Here is a 22,055-nt window from a genome sequence, read left to right on the forward strand (position 1 = left end):
TGAAAATGGGGTCTGTGTTCTGGGAAAGAAGTTATCTCCACTAGCACTCTTTCTGATCATGCGCTTATCTGATCGGGGCAGTTGAGCAGAGCCTGGTGTGTAATGTGATTTGGCCCCGGCGCGGGCCCCCACGGCTCGCCGGCGTGAAGCCGAGCAGGACTGATCAATGGCGGCGTGTCTGGGTGCGAGGCCCTCACCCCTGCTCCGGGGAACGCTGGATGCGGGATACCGGGCAGGCCCAGCTTGTTGTGAATAGCCGTGGCAGAGACGATCTGAGCTGACGACATGGAGGCCATGCTCTGGAGGGCTTTGTCCTTCACCGCCTGGTCCTTTAATATCAGACACAAAAGGCTAAGTGCTGGCATAGAAAGAAGGGGGCGGGGGCTGATAGTGCTTGTTGCATAGGTAACAACAACAACCAAAACCCAGTAAACACACTGAAAGCACTACTGACCTCTCAAACAACACAGGCAGGTTAAAAAGAGGATGCAACAGTGCGGTTTTTGAAGTGTGAGCTTTTTTTTTTCTCCCTCATTGGAATGCACTAAACAATGAACGCATGAATTCCTATCCACAATAACTAGTGGTGGTATGCACTGAAGCAAAAGTTTGCTTGTTGACCCAAAAAAGAAGAAAAAAAAAACACATCCAATAGCAGCAGTACTTGTATCAAGGCTACAACAATCTGCATGTTAAATACAAAAAAAAAAATAACTTGAAACACTGTAAACAAGGACGCTGATACTTCACAGACTATTCGTCACTCTTTTTATCCCTGGGCTGGATGTAATTAAAATGCCAAACTGTAGATGTGCATATTGAAACATCAAATCACAGCCGCGGCTTGAACTAGTGCTTCTAGACTATATTTGATGGTAAAGTTCATTCAAGAATATGTTGAAATTTAAGATGTAAAATGCAGGATTTTTACTACGGGAGGGTGCACACCAGAGCTGGAGGAATCGTGCGGACACGGCGACGCTACAGGGGGAAGCATGCTGACAACAGATGTCGGTGAGCCCGACGAAAGCGCGACAACGGCAGCGTGGCACGCAGACGGGCCGATACGTTGGAAAGTCCACTCACAAATGCAGAATCACAGGCGCAAAACTAGCAGCGGAGGAGCAAGGCCAAAAAAAAAAAAAAAAAAAAAAAAAAAAAAAAAAAAAAGCACAAATGGAGCCAAATGTAAGTCATTACTTACCATACTTGTAACCTAAACGCAAGCAAACGAGATTACATTGTAAATTTCATACCATAAGCAGTTTTTATTTTCAATAATAAACATAGGTGGTATAAATATGGATAAACAATTATCACTTCCACTCCTGGTTATATGTTTTCTACAAAGGAGCATTAGGGGTCACACTGAAAACTGGCTGTGTTTTTTTTTGGTGACATCAAATTAGAAATTTTCATTTATAATATTGAAACTTTAGTCAAGTATTTCTGGTTCTATACATAATTCTTTTTTTTTTGCCCTAATACTTCTTTGCAGTTTACTATTGTATGGGTTTGTCTGATACATTTTTTTTGCAAAATTAATGTGGAATCATACACATTTGAAAATGCTGATAAAAATGATTCGTAATGGCAAAACTCTGTTATCAGAGATATATACAGTATATGCCATTCTCATCAATTGCACAAGCAATCCCCATGAGGAAAAATAAAGGACCATATTTTTACAGTTTGTTTCCCTTGGATCCAGAAAAAAATCTGTTCACAGTTCATAGCCATTTATGTTTATTTTACCAGTAGCAAACATTAAATATTTAGTCTTAATACTACACTCTAATACTGTAAGTGCTTTTCTGGTCAATGCAAGCTGAGAAGAACCAATAAAAAAAGAAAAAATAAACAAGAAAATAAAGATTTTGTTTTTAGAAAATGAACAGCAGCTTCTATGGCGAACGTCCTGCTCCCGCTTCTCATTGAGCAGGATTAAAAAAAAAAACAAAAACAAAAGTAGCGTAATGACTAATTTCACTCAGATGCCATAGACATGAGTAGAAACAGCAGTTTTTCATTGATGACCCCCCCCCCCGCCCCCTTCCTCTGCCCACAAAAAAGGAAGGGCACACTTGTAGATCTCTTTGCCACTGGAGTCTAATTTGCTTTAAATGAGAAAAGACAGGGATTCATACAAAAGCCGTCTGTTTTTCCTCACAGGGCTGCCTGCGCCTCTGAAAGACCAGGCATTCATGTGGCTGTCTCACTCTCTGGAGCTCTTTACACATAGATACACTACAGATTAATGAGGTGTCATTACTGGGTATGGAATACTGCGAGTGAAACAACAAAAAGTGTGAAAGTCAAAATGTGCGGACCCCAAAGCAGAAAAGCAATGGACGTTTCGTTCTTCATTAACTTCATTTGTTCTTTACTATGAGTTCATTCAATTTCATATGCTTTCCCTATGAGTCAACTTGGGTGATTTTCCAGTGTTCGTACAAATGAAAGAACATCTGATGGGACCACCCAAGGAAAAAAAAAACAAAAAACGGAAGGAAATCAAGTGCGGGCCACAGGGTACTTTTGAGTTATCAACAGGTTGAAGGGAGGACAGAAAGCAGAGAGCCGTCTCGGCCATTCTGCGCTCTGAATTGCGACTGCCGACCCTTTGACAGCAGACCTACAGTTAGGTGATGCCGTCAAACGAGGGTGTGCTGTAATCGTATTGATTCATTTACACACGCACATCCCCTGTTCGGCCAGGCCTATTTAGAGAGCAACTGCCTCTTCACTGGCGCTCTCAGCCAATCACCACACAGCCGATGCCAGCATGCTTCCCCGCGATCAACTTCATAATCGTGAGTAAGCTAAGTATCAACCGTAGCTGTATCAATTTACAAGGTGTCCCAAAAGGTGCTATAATCTCAAGGGGTTGTTTTCACTGACGTTACATTTTTTGCTGAAGTACCCACACACCACTGCGTGCCGCCATTTAACCCCGCTACCTCACGCGTACCAGTATTGTAGCTTGCGGAATGCTCTCCGTTACTGTTTTGTGTTTTTGTGTTTCACGGGCGTCTCGGGACTCAAGTACACAAGACAGGACTTGCTAACCATCAGAGAGCCTTCCTCTGACCTTTTTTTTTTTTTTTTTTTCGACAACTCGCGCCAATTCGCTGAAGCTTTTTCCAGAGTTGCTAGTCGGCGCGCTCTTCAAAGCCTCGCGATCCGGTACACAAGTCCAGCTGCGTAAGCTGGGACATCATCTAACGCTTCCGACTAAAGACTTTGGACGTTCTGCGGCTCTGTGCTTGACGGAGACTTGGCTTTGTGGACGATTGCCCGACGCCACTGTCACGCTCCCCTCGATTGTCGTGTCACCGAGCTAAGCTAACAAGCTTAATCGATACTCAGGCCAACATTACAGTTAAGATCCTTTCTTGTTAGTCACTTGAAAGATTCAAGAATTTTATGAAATACTGGATTGGTTTATTCTTTTGTCTTTCTGCCATTGTCATCAAATGTTAAACAAATACAAATTTCACTTTGCTTGTGGTGAACTAATATACACGTTTTACTTTTTGAAAAAAAAATTGAATAAATGGAGTTTGCCTTGAAATTAAAAAAAAAAAAAAATTCCACCGGTTTTCGTTTTCCGTGTTAGCATACAGGTAAGTGCTCCTCCTTCGAGATTTCTATCACATAGAGTAAAAGATCGAAGGTACAATACTGCGCCTTTGTCCTGAGTCCCATGATGTGTGTATACCACGTAGCCTAATAGTCAGTCTGGGCTTGATGTGCTGTCGGTCGAGTCTTCAATAAATGCAGTTCAAAACATAACATTGCGTATCTATGAGTAACGGAGCTCAGGGATCGAAAATGGCCGCCGTTCGAGGCAGCACACCGGGTGACGTCGCGTGAAAAAAAACAACCCATTGTTCTATTTTGTTTCAGTTAGGGTTTGACAAATTGGGCGCTGTAGTTAGGAAGTAGGCATATCATTGCTTTGACCATAGCGTGCCAATTGACATCGAAGCAGTGATGCAAAATTGCCCTCCAGCGAGAAGTTGCAGCAGAAAGCCTGTGACACCAACCGCTGATGAAAACAGAAAAGTCTTTGAGCAGGCGTTCGCGCAACACTGGGAAAAGTTTGGAGGATGGCAGTGGACTCAAGTGCACCAGGGGACAGAAAATATCTAGCCGGGGGCCCATTGTTCAACACTGCTCCAATTTCATTTGGTAAGCCAGGGGCAAAGGGAAAAGATATGATTACAAAACTGCAACTGCCCTATGGTGTGAAACTCCAGGCCCAGGAGCCAGATCCAGCCCTACACGTGATTTTATGTGGCCCGCAAAAGTATCTATTCTTGCTAAAATGTACAAAAATTTCAAAATGTCAAAAGAAATGAAAAATCTTGAGATATTGCAGGGATGTTTTTTTTTTGTTACCAGATCCTTTTTACGATAATTTGGCAAGTTATACAAACTATTATTCTTGACTTCTGATTTTAAAACAAGGTATGCCTTGAGTTGTTGTGTACCTGGAATAATATGAGGAGGTGAGTAAACATTTATTTATAATTTATCTCTGAGGGAAACTGCAACTACAATATGGCACATGACAAAAATTTGTTTGACACCAGTCTGGATGAGAAGTAAAATGAAATGTGGTGGGAATGAGTATTTAGTGAATTCCAAGACATGCTTGGTTCTGGAACATATCAGAAATAGTTTCCTTTAAAACAGGTTCCAGTTTGGGTTTTGGCATGAGGTTTGGCGAAATTTGCATTCGCATTTGGCAAAACCGTTAATGCTCCCGCAAGAGTAAACTTAATTTATTTCATACATCGTAAATCTGCTCATTATCCTTATTAGTCTCAGATGCAGAGCCATTATTCATTCCAATATAATTAGCCAATGAAAGTTAAATGGCACCTTATCCAAAATATTTTATGTCTCAATTGGTTTTAGCATTGTGAGCATGTTAGTGGTAATTCAATTTGATTTAACACAATAGTTCCAAAATATTTGATTATGTATAAACTATTATATGTTATTATTTTGGGGGGATGGCATTTTATGGCCCATACAACTGTTATCACATGAATAAAGGAATAGATACGAGATTATGAAGGTGTGATGGACTGAAGTGGTGAAAAGGGGGTTAGAGACATGAAGGACCAAGTCAACAGAAGATTTGGGTTGGGGGTTATCAGGAATTAGCCTGTTCCATGGAAAGAGGGCTGTTAGTTCAGAAACACAGCAACAAACAAGCCCAAAAGCAGAAAAGCGCATACCTTTAGCTTGGAATGAAACTCACGAGATTTTCTTCTGGCTAGAACCTGAATGTGACTAGACACCTGCGGGGTAGGGGAGGGGAGGAAAACAAAAGAAGAGCCTGTAACCATGGCAATGAAAAGCCCCCTGTAACTGGGCAAAGCCAGACGTACCTTAATGGCAGCTTGGATTTCTCGAACTTTCTTTCTTGCTAAGACCTGTATGTGACTAGACACCTCCATTCAAAAGAGAAAAGGGGAAAATAAACAAAACGAGAACACACACGTCTTTGTCAGGGAGACAAGGTGCAGGTCAGTGGCATCTCCACACAGCACACCGTGCTAGCATCCAATAAAGCATTATCCTGTGTGTCGTCGTCACTTAAGTGAGCTGATTAAGGAGGATGCAGGCCCCTTTAGAACACATTAAGAGCACACAGATGTGATCCGCTGTGTACTGAATGTCAATTGGTTAGTCTCATATTCTTATGGGAGCTGGAGGAGGCATTTCACTGGCCAAGTTTACTTCCTGTGTGAAATACGGGGTTATTATTAATACAACCAGACCGAGTGCTAATATTCTCGCAGGTGTGAGTCAAATAAGGTTTCTTATCATCACTGGAAATTATTACCTGTTGAGGTTTACACAACAGGAAGTCTGACAGGTCTTATTAACTGTACACAATAGAGGAATCTGACCAATGTTGATATGAAAATCTTTAATTATAGAAGACTGTGGTATTCTGTAATCAGGCTCCCTTTTAAATCCAGAAATTCTAATTTGAAAATATTTTGGTATGGAGGTGATAACAGCAAAATTGCATGATCCTAGCCGTACTCACATCATTGTCATTGTACAGTGGGACCTTGACTTGAGTTTTTTTAGGTCAAGACACAAACTCTTCATTGGCTGATTTTTTTTAAACTTTGAATTACAAGCAAAAATTTGAGCTACAAGTTGACGCTTTCTAAGCAGTCGCGTCTTCGCTGTGTACAGCCCCCCTGGTGGCCAAGGCTTGTACACCAAGAGAATGAATAATTGGAGGAGATATGATTTAAAATATTGAATTTGATGATTTGAAATCTGAGTGTCATAGAATTAGATTTGTAAGTCAAGGTACCATTGCATACATTGGTAAAATTGTCCAAAGCAAATTAAGCAATTAATCAACTTGTTGCTATGGTGCTTATAATAAGTACAAAGCAACACATTTCATATGAAATATTGACTTTCCTTTCAGAATCAACATTTTCTATGCCATGTTATTCCATGACATATTATCATCTGATGTTCCAAAAATAATCACTAACATATATCCATCTATCCATCCATCCATCCATCCATACATTTTCTTTGCAGCTTATCCTCACAAGGGTTGCGGTTGCTGGAGCCTATCCCAGCTGTCAACAGGGAGGTGGTGGGGTACACCCTGAACTGGTTGCCAGCCAATCGCAGGGCACACAAAGACAGACAACAGTCACACTCACAATCACACCTAGGGGCAATTTAGAATGTAGAATTCAATGTTGCAAGTTTTTGGGATGTGGGAGGAAACCGGAGTGCCCGGAGAAAACCCAAGCGGGCACGGGGGAGAACATGCAAACTCCACACAGGCGGGGCCGGGACTGAACCCCCGGGACCTCAGAACTGTGAGGCCAACACTTTCCAGCTGATTCGCCGCGCCGCCCCACGAACATAAACACATATATTTTAAATACATTCACAACAATTGATCCGCAGGTGAGTCTAATCATGACTAAAATGTTCATGTGTTCACCGAGGAATGGCTAAAAGTATTACTTTTCATGTGAGGTGTATTCATTTTTGTTCACTCTATTTCTCTGCCTACAATCATTGCTACCATGTATAATATAGAAAGCAATCTGAGTAAGAAAAAGTTTATTTTTGTTTGACTAGAATGAGAAACAGCATTATTACAGAGAGGCCATGCATTTGGATGAAATATGAAATCTTTGGGAGTAATATGGAAAATAGTCAGAGTCCTCTTATTCTGAGGCCATATCCACACAGACAAGTACTTTACTCAAAGTGTGTATTCAAACTGGACTTGAAAACACACTAATTGGTCAGTTCCAGCAAGGGTTAACATTACTTTCAAGAATGATAATCAGGACTGAATCCACTTCGATGTCAGACTACCTGCATGATTTCGCTTTTCCATTCTGCATTGTTGTTACTGTACCGTGACTGGAAACTCTGGAGATTCTCCAGCCTTCTGAGCGGCCAATAATTGTTTGGTCAGATTACAGCGCCACTTGTTGCTTTATTGCTTTCTCATGTAATAGGTGATATTTTATCTGTGCATGCAAACGGTGGATTTAAAAGGTATTTGAGGATATTGTTTCTGGTTACAATAACTGTAGAAAACAAATGTGTACAATTGATAATTGCAATTTTTTTTTTACGTCACCCAAATAAAGAAGAAAAACAATTGGCATTTGAACAGGAGTGTGAAGACTTTTGTATTCAACGATGTCTGAATCAAGCCTGAGCAGAGTTACAGAGAAATCTTTCCTCATTTCAGCCTGATCAATAATTACACAATGACAGAAAGTCACTTTGGACAGTTTCTTAGTTGTGGAATTTTCCCATTATGATAATTTTAATGAGACCACATCATCTTTACTAACTAATTCAATCTTTAAACAACTGATTTTACATTCTTTATATACCAACATGTAATGCTCTTTCTAGCCATGAATTCTGTCATTTATAGGAATGCACCGATACTGGTCTCAGATTGTAAAAATTCTCTGATACTACATCACCAAGCTGACACACGTAGTCCATTCTGGGTAGGACTCAGAGGACATACTTCACAAATAGGGATGACACCACTTTTAGGCCACTGTAAATCACGCTCTGGAAAATGGATGATGAACGGCCGCTCAAGTGGCGACAGAGGTCAGAACTACATTTCGAGCCCCATCACCCCCTCAGCTCTGCGCTGCTCAAATCCGGCTGAGCCCGCTCTGTTCCAGTCATGAAGCAACATTGGCTGCTCCTTTCTTTATGCGATGTAGCCAATCACATTTTCAGGTTTGTGTTTTGGATTTTACTGTGTAATATTCTCATAGCATCTTCCATTAATTGTCAACACAAATTGTTATCTTTGCCATCTTAAAATGGCATGCAGTCATAAACAGAGTACAACCTCGGTTCTCGATCACAATCCGTTCCAGGTTCGAGAAGTGTTTTGTTCGAAAACCGAATCGATATTTCCCTCGTCTGTGTACAGAGGCTCCGTTATACACAACAACGCGCGTCGTTGATCGGCTGGTCGGGCCGCGCGCCTTATGTTATTTCCGTGTTTTTTCGCGGCGCGTTCGAATTTACAATAACAAAGTGCGTCGTGGGTCAGCTGGTCAGGCCGCGTGGGTTATGTTACTTCGAGGTTTTGTGGCAGGCGTTCGAGTACAGATATTCGTTGGAAAACAGAAGCAAAAAAAAAAAAAAATCTCGAAATTTTCGTTCAAAGACCGATTTGGAGACGTTTGAGAACCGAGTATTCGCTGCACAGTACTTCTTCTGTGTTGAACTAATTTGCAGTTCTTTGTGTTATGTGCAGGTGAAACTGTCTTGCTCGTGCATCAGTTTTGTTGCATTTGGTTTGTTTCTACGTTGTTAATATTAATTTGTTTGGTTGGGTAATTTATGCTGGCTTGCTGTTCAGTGGAGCCACTGTTCATGTTTACATTAAGAATCACGTTATTACTGCATGTGGTACCTTCAGGGATAACTTATGAATAAAACTGAGTGTGTTAATTAATGTAGTAAGACAGAGCTGTGAGGAATTTAAAGTGATATTACATAGAGCAGTGATTTCCAACCTTTATAGAGCCGAATCGTTTACTTACTGTATGTACTTCCTGCCATCTAATGGAAGAGGATTTTTTTGTTCTGTCTGTCATTGTGCCTCACTGGCATAAATAAATGAATAAAGATACATTATTTCTTAAAATATATATATATATATTTTTTTTTTTTAGCAATTACATAAAATTGGATAACATCCCATGGCACACCTGAAGGGCGCTCACGGCACACTAATGTACCCCGGCACACTGTTTGGGAATCACTGACAGAGCACCATAGTGTTCTGACTGAGACACCACATTATTGAAATGCCTTGTTTTGCAGGGGTGCTCAATGAGTCAACCAGTCGATCGCGAGGCAGTTTTGGTCGATCGCGACGGCGTGCCGCGCAAACAAAAAAACAAAAAAAAAAAAAAAAAAGAAAAAAGAAAAAGACAGCCATTTTTTCTAACCTTTAACTCACCGTGCATGTGCAAACAATGACAGTACGGGGAAACACGCTAGTCGTCGGGTTCCCCCTCTTTTAAGCCCTCGCTTAAAATTTTTTTATCAAACATGAGTATGGATACTGGAGTAAAGAAGACAAAAACGTATCACTTTCTTTTGGAATGGGAGGCGGACTTTTTTTTTCACGACATCATTTTCGAAGTGCCTTTGCCTCATCTGCCAGTGTAGTGAAAGGTGGAGCGGCATTTTCAGACTGTTTATGGAAAATACGACACCGGCATTCCACCGAAAAGTAAGCTGAGAATGAGAAAAGTGAACGAACTAAAATCCCAATCAATAATATTAATAAAAAAAACAGAAGGTTGGATGTTAAAATGTCAGTAAGCACTCTAAAAGCTAGTTATATTTGAGTGAAACAAATGCCAAGTTCAAGAAATGTTTGCATTTCTCTCTCTCTCTCTCTCTCTCTCTCTCTTTTTTTTTTTAGCCAATATGAGATTAAAATGGAACATTTTCATTGCAATTGCAAGAGTTAATGATGTCATCCAGTGTCAGAACTCGGTCTCAGCGAGATGTCAAATGTAAGGACTTGTACTTAAATGCAATTTGCAAATACGTAGTAGCATTGGTGCATCCCTATTATTTGCAGATGTGAGCGTAGTCTGTATTTCATTGCTTTTTTTCAGAAATATGAGGTCATCTGTGGTGAGTGTTGTGCGTACAGCCTGCTGAGGACAGGATGCACTCCCAACACAGATGACAGTTAAAACACTTTTTTGGTTTGAGATGGTACCAAATTATTAAGGCACAGACTTTCCCCATTAATAGAGACTTCTACCACAGCCAAGCGCATGAACTCTGTGATTTAGTTTACAAGGACATAGAATATTTTCAGTAACTGTGGTAACCTTATTTTTTTACATGACATCTCATTGATGATCATAAATGCGTCATGTACAACTGATTTATCGTATTAAATTAAAGGCTACATTCTGAGCGAGGGATGGTCACGAGTTCAAAGAATTGTAAAAGGGGAAACAGACTGATGTTTTCATCTTTAAATTCACTACAGCTAAGGCTCTTATGTGCATTTCAAAGCGGAACTAAGAGTGACAATTTAAGAGATGTCGAAATCCAGGGACAGCTGTTCATGCGACATGGCCGTGACAGGGGATTAGTCCGCCACGCAATGGAGACGGGTCCCTCTCTCCTTACCTGCTTGCGAGTCCTCGTTTTCCCCGTCCGGAGCTTGATATATCTGGCAATCAGTTCATTCCGACCTGCAAGAACGTAGAATGGTAAGAGCTGAAATCATGTGAAGCTATGTTTACTGCTGCACATGGTTAAATTTCGAGTTTGGGCAGAAAATGGATTTTTCTAAGCTGACTCGCACAATATTACACGGTACGATTTGAGATGCATGGCTGGCTAAGTGGTCAAATATATATTTGTAGGCACGCAATATGCTGCTTTTAAATGAAAACACCACATTGTATGAGGATTTAGGTTGGGGCGAAAAAAAAAAAATATCACTCCAGGAGCACAGGCTCTCAAATTAATGCGAATCAATCTCATTCTTCTCAAAACCCATCACTATGAAAGACATAGCACTTCACACTATTGCAGAGTAGCAACTGGATGAAACGGGTTTAAAACAGAGCCGATTTTACTAGATTCTAATTAATGCACAGCTTTGTACAGATTTTCAATTAACGATGGCTCTAAACATTCTTGTCCCCACAGGTCTGCTCTAATTGTCATTGCAATGCACATGACCCCTGCTTAGCCCTTTCATATGTTAATAACATGCCGCCAAACAAAACTATTATACAAATTATAGGTTGGGGGGGTTCTAATTATGTGTCCAGCTGTAGCTAAGCAATGCCAGTGTTCCGATCGACTGCTCTATGAAATGTAAAACCCCCCATTCGCGAAACACCACATTTTTTTGCCCTCACTTCATTAACAAATATCTTACTCTGACCAGGACATCTCAAAAAACTATACAAGAGTTAATGTAAAAATTATGATTCATTTTATTCTCACAATAACAACATAGGAGAATCCAAACGAAAACAGTCTTGTTACAGCAAACTGTAATAGTCACACCCAAACAAGTCCCTTATGCTTTATTTTAGTTTGTGGCGCTAAGAAAATGGCAAAAATACAACTAAAATGAAGTGTAATATTCCAATATTCCAATTTCAACGTGCTATTATGTGGTTGAACAAGATGCAAATGTTTGGGCCAAATTTCCACAGATTCCATCCTATACACATTACTGTAGAGCCTATTTATTATAAAACCACATTACTCTTCTAAAGAATAATATACATGGAAAATTACTTATCGGCAGCAAATACAGTGCATATATAACAATGTAAATATGGTGCAAATGACAATGTATTATTAATGTTGGCGTTTGGTCAGCCAGAATGCACGCAGCCATGTGCCATCTCCCGAGAAATAAACATCAGGGGATTTGGAGCTCTAACCTTCCTGTGCAGTGCGCCTGTAAACTTAAGCAGACGGGTAAAGATTTCAATAATTCACAGACTGTGGAAATGTAACATGACAATACAGGCATTCATGCAACCTCCTGATTCTGAGATCAAAGCACACAAATGGCCAGCTGAAAGCTTGCTTGGTATTGAATAATTCATTCTTTTCACTAGACAGGGGAAAGAACCTCGCTGGGTATTGTGTTTGTACAGCAAAATAACCAACTTAAAAAAGAAAAAAAAAAAGTCTCAAACATAATTCTGCCTTTGCAGCCTAAAATCTACGGGGTCCGAGACTGATCCGCAAACAAATCGAAATATTGATCAAATAAAGCAGGGCAGAGATGTTCCCTTAAAATGTGTGAACGCTGCACAACACACGGCGATGAAAGTCTTTGTTGTTTAGGAGGAGAAAATTCCAGAATCCTTTATACAGCAGGAATCACGAAAATATTCTCAGGATACAGTCAAGTCATAAACAGCATCAGTGTACAGTTAGCGGGGTATTACACTGTATGGTGAGTTGTTCCACTAAGCTATTACATGGATCAATAATAATGACTGCCTGACATCCATGGCCAGGAAAGATAAATACCAAATGGGGCTTGTATATTCACATCCCATTGGGGAAAATTGTTTAAAAACACAAAAAACAAAGAAAAGAGAGGGGGCGGGGGGGAGCAACTGCTAAACAATATCTAATGAAAGCCATCTCATTTTCTATGACAAATAGGACTGTAACGATACACTAATGTCAAGTTTTGCTTTTGCATCTCGATTTTTGACCCACTGTTTATTTTGTAACATAATTATTACATTTGTCAGAGTAGCCTGCGCCTCTGTTTTCCTCCACGGCTACTTTAATTTCATGATAGTGTCTTTTAATGGGTATTAACATGTTGTAGGTGACGTATAAATTTTTTTTACGCAGTTATGTGAAATAGTCTGGGTATTGTTGACTACAATTCCTTCTATGTTCTCAACTGGGTAACTGAAATGTATCCATACTACTGATCTAAAGAATTCGGAGGTCCGCAATTTTAGCCTTATTAGTCTAGCTAGCATTAGCATAAGCCACAGTTTAGCTCGTTTTGTTGTCACCAGAAGAAGTAGTCACATGACATACAGTTGGAGAAGAAAAAGAAATGTATCTTTAATCTAAGACTTATCTTATTAATTAAATATATGATTTTATTATGTTTGGTAGCACCACAAACTCTTATGGCTGAATTCAGGAGTGGGAAGGGGCGTGTCGCAGTTTGTTTCCTGTTGTGTCTCAATTTTCTGTTTTGACACTATATCATTACAGCCTGAACAGGAAATGTACATTTGTATGAATGCTTGGGGGTTGTTTATGACCAATACATAATAAGTAAATTGTGAACTACTTTGTCAGTGGTTACGATGAGACGCCCATATTTTAAGAAATACTTGTTTCGATTTACGGTTGCAATGTCAACAACAATGAACACATTGGCCTACTTCCATTGAGGCAACAAGGAGTTTAACTGTTCTTTTTTTTTTATTAGCATTTACAGTATTATATTACTGTAGAGCCATGACCTAGACATTATTTTCATACAAATGTTTACAGTAATTGTGATTTTATTGCTGTATTAAACATATGTACAGTGCATTCTGACTTGAAAAATAAAAACCGGGTTAAGATGTGTCGTAGGATTGGATTTGCAAATCTTTCATACAGATGATATAAATGGGACTTCTGGCACATCTGTGGGCCAAATGAAAACAAGGCAAGGACACCAGATGCTCTGATGGCTTCACTTGCAGTTCTTGAAAAAGCAATATCAGAGAATACAGAGTACAGTATGTGGGTAGATTATTTTACCAAATGAATTCATGCCTGAATATAATAGCTCTTCTGTGTAGACAGTTTTCGAAAATATAAACATGGACAAATAAAATTATAAAAACAGAAAAAAGATTTAATTCCAAGTACTACTTTTGCCTCTTAGTTAGTTTGTTTTTTTTTTTTTTCAGCGTCCTTGAATTCTATAATCTTGCTACCAAATTTGTAAATGCTTACTCCCTTAGTAGCGTTTTTCAAATAAGCTTTGGCCCTGCTTAGTGGGGGTGTTCCCAGGGTTAAGTATAATCCTCCAGTTGCACCAAACCTTGGCGAGGCCTGAGAAAATTAACTCTTTAAAGGGGGTGTTCTTGTCACTCAAAGCAACAGGAAAGGATTAAATATTTATTGTGAGCGCTCCAAGAAGATGTGTGCCGAAGTGAATTTCCCTGCGAATCTCAATGACTCCGGAGGAGCGAGGAAATATGAATGGCACTCCACCAGCATTTCCACAAAAGGACGGTGGCTCAACTTTCACTAGGCCGTCCCCAAGTAGCCCAGTCCTTATTCAGTCAGAAATCCAATTTGGCGACCAGCATCCTTTCTCTAAGGAAGCTGTGACAGACTCCCTCTTTTGTGAATAACAATGAAGAACATTGTCACGTTTTGCTGTGAACCAACCTCAGTGATGCTACAGCCACAAACAACTTCCCCAATGGAAAATCACAGGTGTCTAAATAAGATTAAAAAAAAAAACAAAAAAAAAACATGTCAAGCCTTTTCCCCTAATCCACACAACTTTCCCTGACATAAAGTGGTAGTGCATCTGGAGTAAAGCAATTGTTTGGTCCCTGTACGAACAAAAAAAAAAGCTTGTCTTTGAATTCAGAAACAAAGCCATTTGTAACCTAACCCGGCTATTTTAGGTCAAGGCATACAAATAAATAAATAAATAAATAAATAAATAAAGTCTTGGCTGTGTCCTCAGAGAAGGAAGAACAATGCTTTACAGCTCTGCTCCAGCTTTTTCTTCCCCCTATTTTAAAACGCATCCATTTCCTGTAATAGCACTTTTTTCTTTTTTCCCCTAATGCAGGCACGACCACAGTCACATCTGGGCCAGCACTCTTCCAGCACAAGGCCTGGCTTGGAATCAGCCTGCAGATAGCCTGCAAGTGCTCTGCAAGTGTGGGGCTTCAAGCACTTTGCTTGACAGACAAACAGCAGTCTTCCACATCACAGGGCACGTGAAACAGTGGCTGGCCTGTAGGGACAGACCTATCAACTGCCCTTTTTTTAAATCTTTAAAAAAAAAGGACGCAGTACACTAACTACAAGCAAATGATTGAAACTGTCGTATTACCGCTTGAATGTTATTTAGAGCTCTTCGAGCATGCCAGCACAACAGCTGATGCCTCTTATCACATGCCACTAAATCTGATGCTTTTTGGGCTTTGCAGAGTTGACCACATAAAGCATATGTGTGACAGATTTACTCAAAATTCTTTTTACTATTTTTCTAATCCATACACTGTAATACAATAGGACAAAACATTACTCTTCTATGTGTAAATTCCCGTTTTCAATTTTTAATTGGTAATTATTAGAAAACTGGATGTCAATCTGAATTCTTTGTATGATGGCAGTTCCTCTTCCAAGGTTTAATAATAGCAAAAACCCAAACAGTGATGACAGCATAAAATCCCTGCAATTTATAAACCAAGACAAACTTCCCTTCAAATTTAGCCAGATATTAATACAATTTTCAATGCCTATGCTGGGACAAAGGCTGTAGACAATGTTTGTCCAGAACTAATCTAGCGCGTACAGTAATTAAAATTTGCCCAATCCACTTATCATTTTAGCATTTATCCATCCATCCATCTTCTATAATGTTTCGGATGCGGGTGACCAGCTGGGAATTTTTTTTCCCCAAATAAAAACAATATTTGCAATTTGATCTTTTACAATTCTACTCAAGCAGGTTGAAATGAATAGTGACCATAAATCCAGAAGAAACGAATCAGGAAAAAAAACCTTCCCTCTCTTTAGTTATGAAATTTGACATAATAGCGGTTTATTCATGTGAGATTTCACAAGTCTTGGCAAGGTCTCTATTTTATGAATGCTCTCAAAAATTCAATTACTTCCTGCAAAGTAATAATTATCGTGCATCTTTATAAACATGTAATTAATTGCTGCACAACGGTGTGCGTGTGTTGGGGTGCCAACAAAAGTCGATATGATGACTAAAAAGTCTCAAGTTGTAATTAACATGACATTAAAGCTAATCAACAGTATCAAGGTGTTTTTCCCATATTTGTTAATAGAGAACAGGAGGAGGGAATATTATGAAAGTATTATCAACAAAACGCCACGGTTTTGCCAAGTGAACGTATTGGTAAGGCTGGCAAAGGCAAGAGCATTTAGTCGTACTAACATTTTATTAAAGAATTAAGTTGGAATAGGACAAACTGCTGACCTATATTCTTGTTTTCTGTATTAAGAACAATTTCAAAGAAAAACTAATGTTTTCTCTTATTCAAGGTAAAGTAATAGCAACGAAACTAGATAGGAAAGGTCTGCCAGGTGTTTCCTAGGGGTTGCGGGGGCCGTGGATTTATTATTCCACATAACAGTCACCTTCATTTAGCCCCCAGGCTGCTGCTGGTGGAAGTCAGAGGACAATATCTACTGATCATGACAACGGGCTTCATCTTAGCAGCTTTCAGGTGAAAGTGGATGGAAAAAAAAAAAAAAAAAAGTCAAGGCCACAAACTGCACGATGCAAATATGTTGAAAAGTTATTCTTTCTCACACAGAGACCAAGATACTTGGTTTCTCCATTTATGCAGAGCATACATTGCGCACAATGCTTAATTCCGTCACCATTTAAGTGAATACAATAACAAGGACATATGCGGACCACATGTTAATAACAACATTGCTGAAGTTATTGATGTTGATGCCATGTAAATAAACTTGAATAGAAATGAAATAACTCATTCTTGTCAGTAAAAGCATAGACAAAAACGAAGTCCTAGCACATACAATGTACTGTGTACCTGCAAAGTCAATAGCTAACATTTCTATGCAATGAATGAAACTATTTCAAGAATGATCCTGAATGAGAGTCTGTAAACAAACATTGTGGGTGTAGACCTTTATGGTAATTGACAAATATTTTGTGACTTTCGCCAACCATTTCGAAATTTAGCCGCCGCAAACAAGTTCTCTTCATAATGCTGTGTTCAACTGTAATTAACAGCTCTTTAAAAATCCATTTGTCCCTCCTCTGGACACCAAAAGAAATCGATACTTAACTTCAAACGACCTTATTGAGCTGGCTAAAAGGCTTTATTGCAGGGGCTGGGCCAGGCATGGTTGAGCTAATGTGTTAGTTGAACAGTGGGGGATTAAAGGTGAGGTGTTCTCTCAAAATCTTACAAGACATCACAAAGCAGCAGGTCACTAACCTGAGCCTTCCTGGAGACACTGAGAGGATTACAGCAGCAACCTCTGCTGAACTCGGCCTGAATTGAGACAAGGCTAAGGAGCAAAGACGGCATCTTTGTCACCCAGGCCGGTCCAACCCATTCCGATTCCTCTCTGGGCGCCGTACGCCTCTCGAATGAGGCTAAGAGCTGAAACCTGCAAGGCTCCACTCTGTGCAATATACTCACAGGGGACCAATTTGCCCAGCCAGCCCTTGTCTGAATCACTCTATCAATTAGGAGCTGCTGTGTTTATCATTACATACCTTATTGCAGAGACCGGCCTGGTCATTGTGTTGAGCTGTGTCTCTCAAGAGAGGAGAGAGAGTGATGAGATAAAGGGACCAGGGAGAGACGCTACAGTCGGACAGGCTTCTGGACTAATCTGAAAAGACGGCTATAATTATGAGTCTCCCGAGGAACTGGCTGAGCCGCAAGTCCAACGTGTGAACATGGCAGTAGCAGTCAGGAAGTTGCGCTGCCCCCTTCTCTACAACAAATTAAGACACAGAGTCAAATCAATATTTTCAATCTCTGGGGATCAATGGCACGCCGGACGGAGCACAAAGGAAGAGAGACTGACTGCAACAAACGGATAAATGAAAAGTCAAACTTTGCGGTCATGGGTATGACTATTGCAAGTCGTATTCATGATCGCAGGCAGAGGGATCCATTGGAGATGGTTTTTAATTATGAGTTGCTTTAGTCTCTGAAAAGTGGAGATACTGTACCTCGGCAGTACCTTAAGGCCTGCACTAAATCTACATTGCAATTTAATAATGCGATGGATTGAGTCAGATATGTTGAAACACAAAAGCACCATTGCATATGCTTATTTAGTGTCTGCAGTTCCTTTGTTGACAGGGATTCTGAGTAATGTTGAGAGACACTTGTCTTTTGTCATCAAACAGCAAAAGAACAGATGACAGGCTCTGTTAGCGGCGGTGTGCTGTCGCCGTGCTCGAGCCGAGAGAATAACACAAGCATTCAGATTTCATTCATATGCTGATTACTCAAAATGGTCCCATCAGCGTGAGATGATCTCATCAGAATAAAAGTGTTTCATCAATGGAATATGATGTAATCAGCGTGAGATGTAATTTCTTGAAAAGATCAGGAAAGTGACACTGCGTCTTTAAGAGGAACCGAGTCTCTGTGTTTTAGTCAAACAAAAGCAGCCAACTGGGAACATGCAACCTGAAACCAAGAAGCCTAGCTCCAAAGGCCTAACACAGACCTCACAGCTGGGACACACCCCACGTACTCCAGATTGAGGCAGGCAGCGGCCTGCTATTCACTGCGCAAAGCAAACAACTTGTCCCCTCACAGACATGGACAAAACTAGAAATAAGATTTCTCAAAAATAACAGTCAGTCAAAATGGTTGGATTGGCAACATCATCAAGAGTCAACTAAGAGCCACTAAGAATGATTAAAACCCGATAATGTGTTTTGAGTTTTATCTGCATTTTTGGTCAACGTTTTGTGTTCTCTGAGTTGATACGTCAAAATGACCAAATTACCATGTGTCAAATGGTGTCACTTGCCATAAAAATTCTACTTAAATAATGCAAATCAAAATATCATTGGCCGCAAGTGCAGTGCGAGCAGTAGAACAGGTCATATATTGTACGTGTAGTGTATGAGAGGGTTTTTTTTTTTTTTCCCCCACGAAAGTACAGTTATTTGTTATGGAGGATTTCATTTGAAGTAGTCATTGTAATATTTTTCAGAAAATGCCACAAAGATGGCAGCTACTTGTCACGTTACAACATTAACTGCCTTAATTGAGATGTAATAATGTAAAATCATTTTGTATCTGATTACCCGAGTAATTGATGGGATAATTGTTAGGATACTCATTCTAAAAATATGAATTAGCTGCAGTCCAAGTCAACGTGAATATTTCATCAATATACCACATTTAAAACTCACCAATAAGTGCTGTCTCATTGCGCCTGCTCAAAAACCTTCAAAGCCTAGTCAGTATCAATTGTCAGAGAGCTTTTTTGTGTCATGATCTGTAGCCACGTGGCCCTTCAGACAGAACTGTGGAAGCTCACATGGGCATGCTTGGTCAACACAAAAATTGAGTTCAAAGTAGAGATCTGCCCTCAAAAGAGACTGAATAAAGTAGTGCTAACTTCAGTCACGTTCACAGCCCAGCTGTCTTATAAGATAACATTTATTTAGCTTATGAGTTTAATTATTGCCTATTCCAAGAGGGGCACAACAAGCTTGCCTTCACCAAGCGGTACGAGACAATTCAGTTGGTTAAGGAACTAATTTTAGTGCATTTCTAGTGTAACATGTCCCAAAATTGTCACACTTTTCCCTTGCTGGAGTGATTGTTGTTTTCAGGAAGCTTGTGCTAGGTGGAACTAGACACACTTGTGTCCCTTGATTGATCAACAAAGAATTGTCCACTTGTCTTCCATGATTCAACAGATTTAACCAAATGGAATGGAAATCCAAGTACTGGAACCACTTAATACCTTTCAAAAAGATCTTTGCCGCTTATCCTCACGAGGGTCACGGGGAGTGGTGAAGCCTATCCCAGCTGTTAACGGGCACGAGGCGGGGACCACCCTGAACTGGTTCCCAGCCAATCGCAGGGCACATAGAGACAGACAAAAAGCCACACTCACAATCCCACCTAGGGGCAATTTAGAGTGTCCAATTAATGTTGCTTGTTTTTAGGATGTGGGAGGAAACCGGAGTGCGCAGAGAAAACCCACGCAAGCACGGGAGAACATGCAAACTCCACACAGGCGGTGCCGGCTTCGTACAATCAGAACTGTGACACCAACACTTTACCAATTGATCCACCATGCCACACCTTTCAAAAACAACTTACTCTTATTTGTGTAATTGAATCCCGAATTAGTATTTCATACATTTTTTTTCCCAAGTCAAGCATTAGAAATATTTCATCTGGTGTCACCCTGTCTCACATCATCTAAATCATGCAGCGTTGCTTTTTGAGTGACGCGGAACCATCGTGGAAAAATTGTTTGAGATGTAACCCACCCAAAAAAATGGAAGCAGCGCCTTCTCAGAAAGAAACAGTCTGGAAAAAAGTGAAGTTAATAAAAATGAGCATTGTTAATAAGCCATATAAAGTCGGTTTAAGGTGTGCGACGCCACTGCCACAATGAAGTCCCTCACACTCCATTCTGAGTGAATGCAGGTGAGTCTGAGCTGGTCCCAGAATTCCTAATTATCTGCCCAGCAGGGAGGATCAGGTCTGCACACTCTGTCTCGGAGCATTCTCGGCCTGCTGATACAAGCCCCACAGGAGCACAGAGCTGGGCCATCGGGGCCAAGCCAGGTCTACTCATTATATTGAACTCATTCTTAGCATCTCTGCAAAGCAAGTGCCACTTAGTTCCCACAGGAAGGGTCTGGGTCGGATCCCTGACCAGATGGCAGAACATAACGACTTGTGATACAAAAACTTTGGAAAAAAAAAAAAAAAAAAAAAAATTCGACAAGTGAGTCCAAAAACATTGCCTGATAGTTACCCTGATATCTGACCAATACATACTGAATTGTCTACAAGCCTTTATTTTCCAGAATCATCATCTTTTTCTTTCATCTTGTCCCAGATTACCAGTATATTTTGCAACGTTTGGTTTGTAAATACTGCACGTGATGTATTGACTGCACACATATTATATCATTAAAGCTGTGGTTCACAATGACTCAATGATACACTAACACTAAGAGATACACTAGCCTCATAGTTCTGAGTACTGGGGTTCAAATCCCACCCCCCCCGTGTGGAGTTTTCTCCGGGCAGTCCGGTTTCCACTCACATCCCTAAAAACACGCATTAATTGGTGACTCTAAATTGCCCATAGGTGTAATTGTGAGTGTGACTGTTGTCTGTCTCTGTGTGCACTGCGATTGGATGGCAACCAGTTCAGGGTGGACCCTCCCTCCTGCCCAAAGACATCCGGGGTTAGCTCCAGCAATCCCATGACCCTTGTGAGGATAAGCGACAAAGAAAATGGATGGATGGCAGCTTTCAAGATTAAAAAAAATATACAGTATATGTGCGTGTTTTTATCTGCCAATGGAAGAAACAGGAATCTTGGATTTTTTTTTTTTCACAAAAATGTTATTGAGCTTGCAAGGCAAGTACAAATATATAACTCGATGAATAAACATACAATTTGAGTGAAGCGTGTTGTTTCACTTATCAACTCCATTTCTGGAATAAATGAATGCCGCCTAGCACAGCGGGTGAACTGCGCAAGTGCTTTGGCTCGGGCCAGAGCCCCTTATTTGCCTTCCCTTTTTTAAATATTCTTCTAAATCAGTCTTTCCAAGCCAAGTGCAATTTGAGGTAACTACGCAGATGTCTGCCATCCCAGTTACAATCAGCCTAACATAAGGAGCACACTGCCGGTCAAGACAAATCGCAGAATATGCGAATCATTTCAGGTAAACACCGCAATAATAAGCTAAGAAGCAGAAATTACAAATTGTGTGTACTGCAACACAGTTGCTATAGAGACTGTTTCTAATTAACTGCACTCTACCCCTGGATGACAAAGGGCTTAATGGCACTCAGGATGACTTCTCTTGAGATCAGCTCTGCATTTGGAACACATCGCCATTCTTAGAATCTCAAATATGAAATTCCAGTCTCCGTGCAGCCAACTTTCATCTCAGATGCCACGAGAGCTTGTGCCTCTCTGTAAACTCCAAACCTAGATTAAAGGACCATCAT

General features: G+C 40.3%; 1 protein-coding gene across 3 annotated transcripts in view; it reads right to left on the reverse strand.

The window, feature by feature from the left end:
• tead1b (TEA domain family member 1b) overlaps window positions 1-22,055 on the reverse strand; it is a 60,088-nt gene that overhangs the window by 16,155 nt on the left and 21,878 nt on the right. For 2 of the 3 annotated variants that reach the window (XM_061813959.1, XM_061813961.1), the window contains 4 exons: window positions 10,732-10,796; window positions 5,406-5,468; window positions 5,253-5,315; window positions 198-329 (listed from right to left, as the gene is read on the reverse strand). In XM_061813959.1, coding sequence (XP_061669943.1) covers window positions 198-329; window positions 5,253-5,315; window positions 5,406-5,468; window positions 10,732-10,796 — 323 coding nt within the window. The remainder of the gene's footprint in view (window positions 1-197; window positions 330-5,252; window positions 5,316-5,405; window positions 5,469-10,731; window positions 10,797-22,055) is intronic. The other variant, XM_061813960.1, reaches the window with a different exon arrangement.

Source organism: Syngnathoides biaculeatus, chromosome 3 (genome assembly GCF_019802595.1).
Source record: "Syngnathoides biaculeatus isolate LvHL_M chromosome 3, ASM1980259v1, whole genome shotgun sequence".
NCBI lineage: Eukaryota > Metazoa > Chordata > Actinopteri > Syngnathiformes > Syngnathidae > Syngnathoides > Syngnathoides biaculeatus.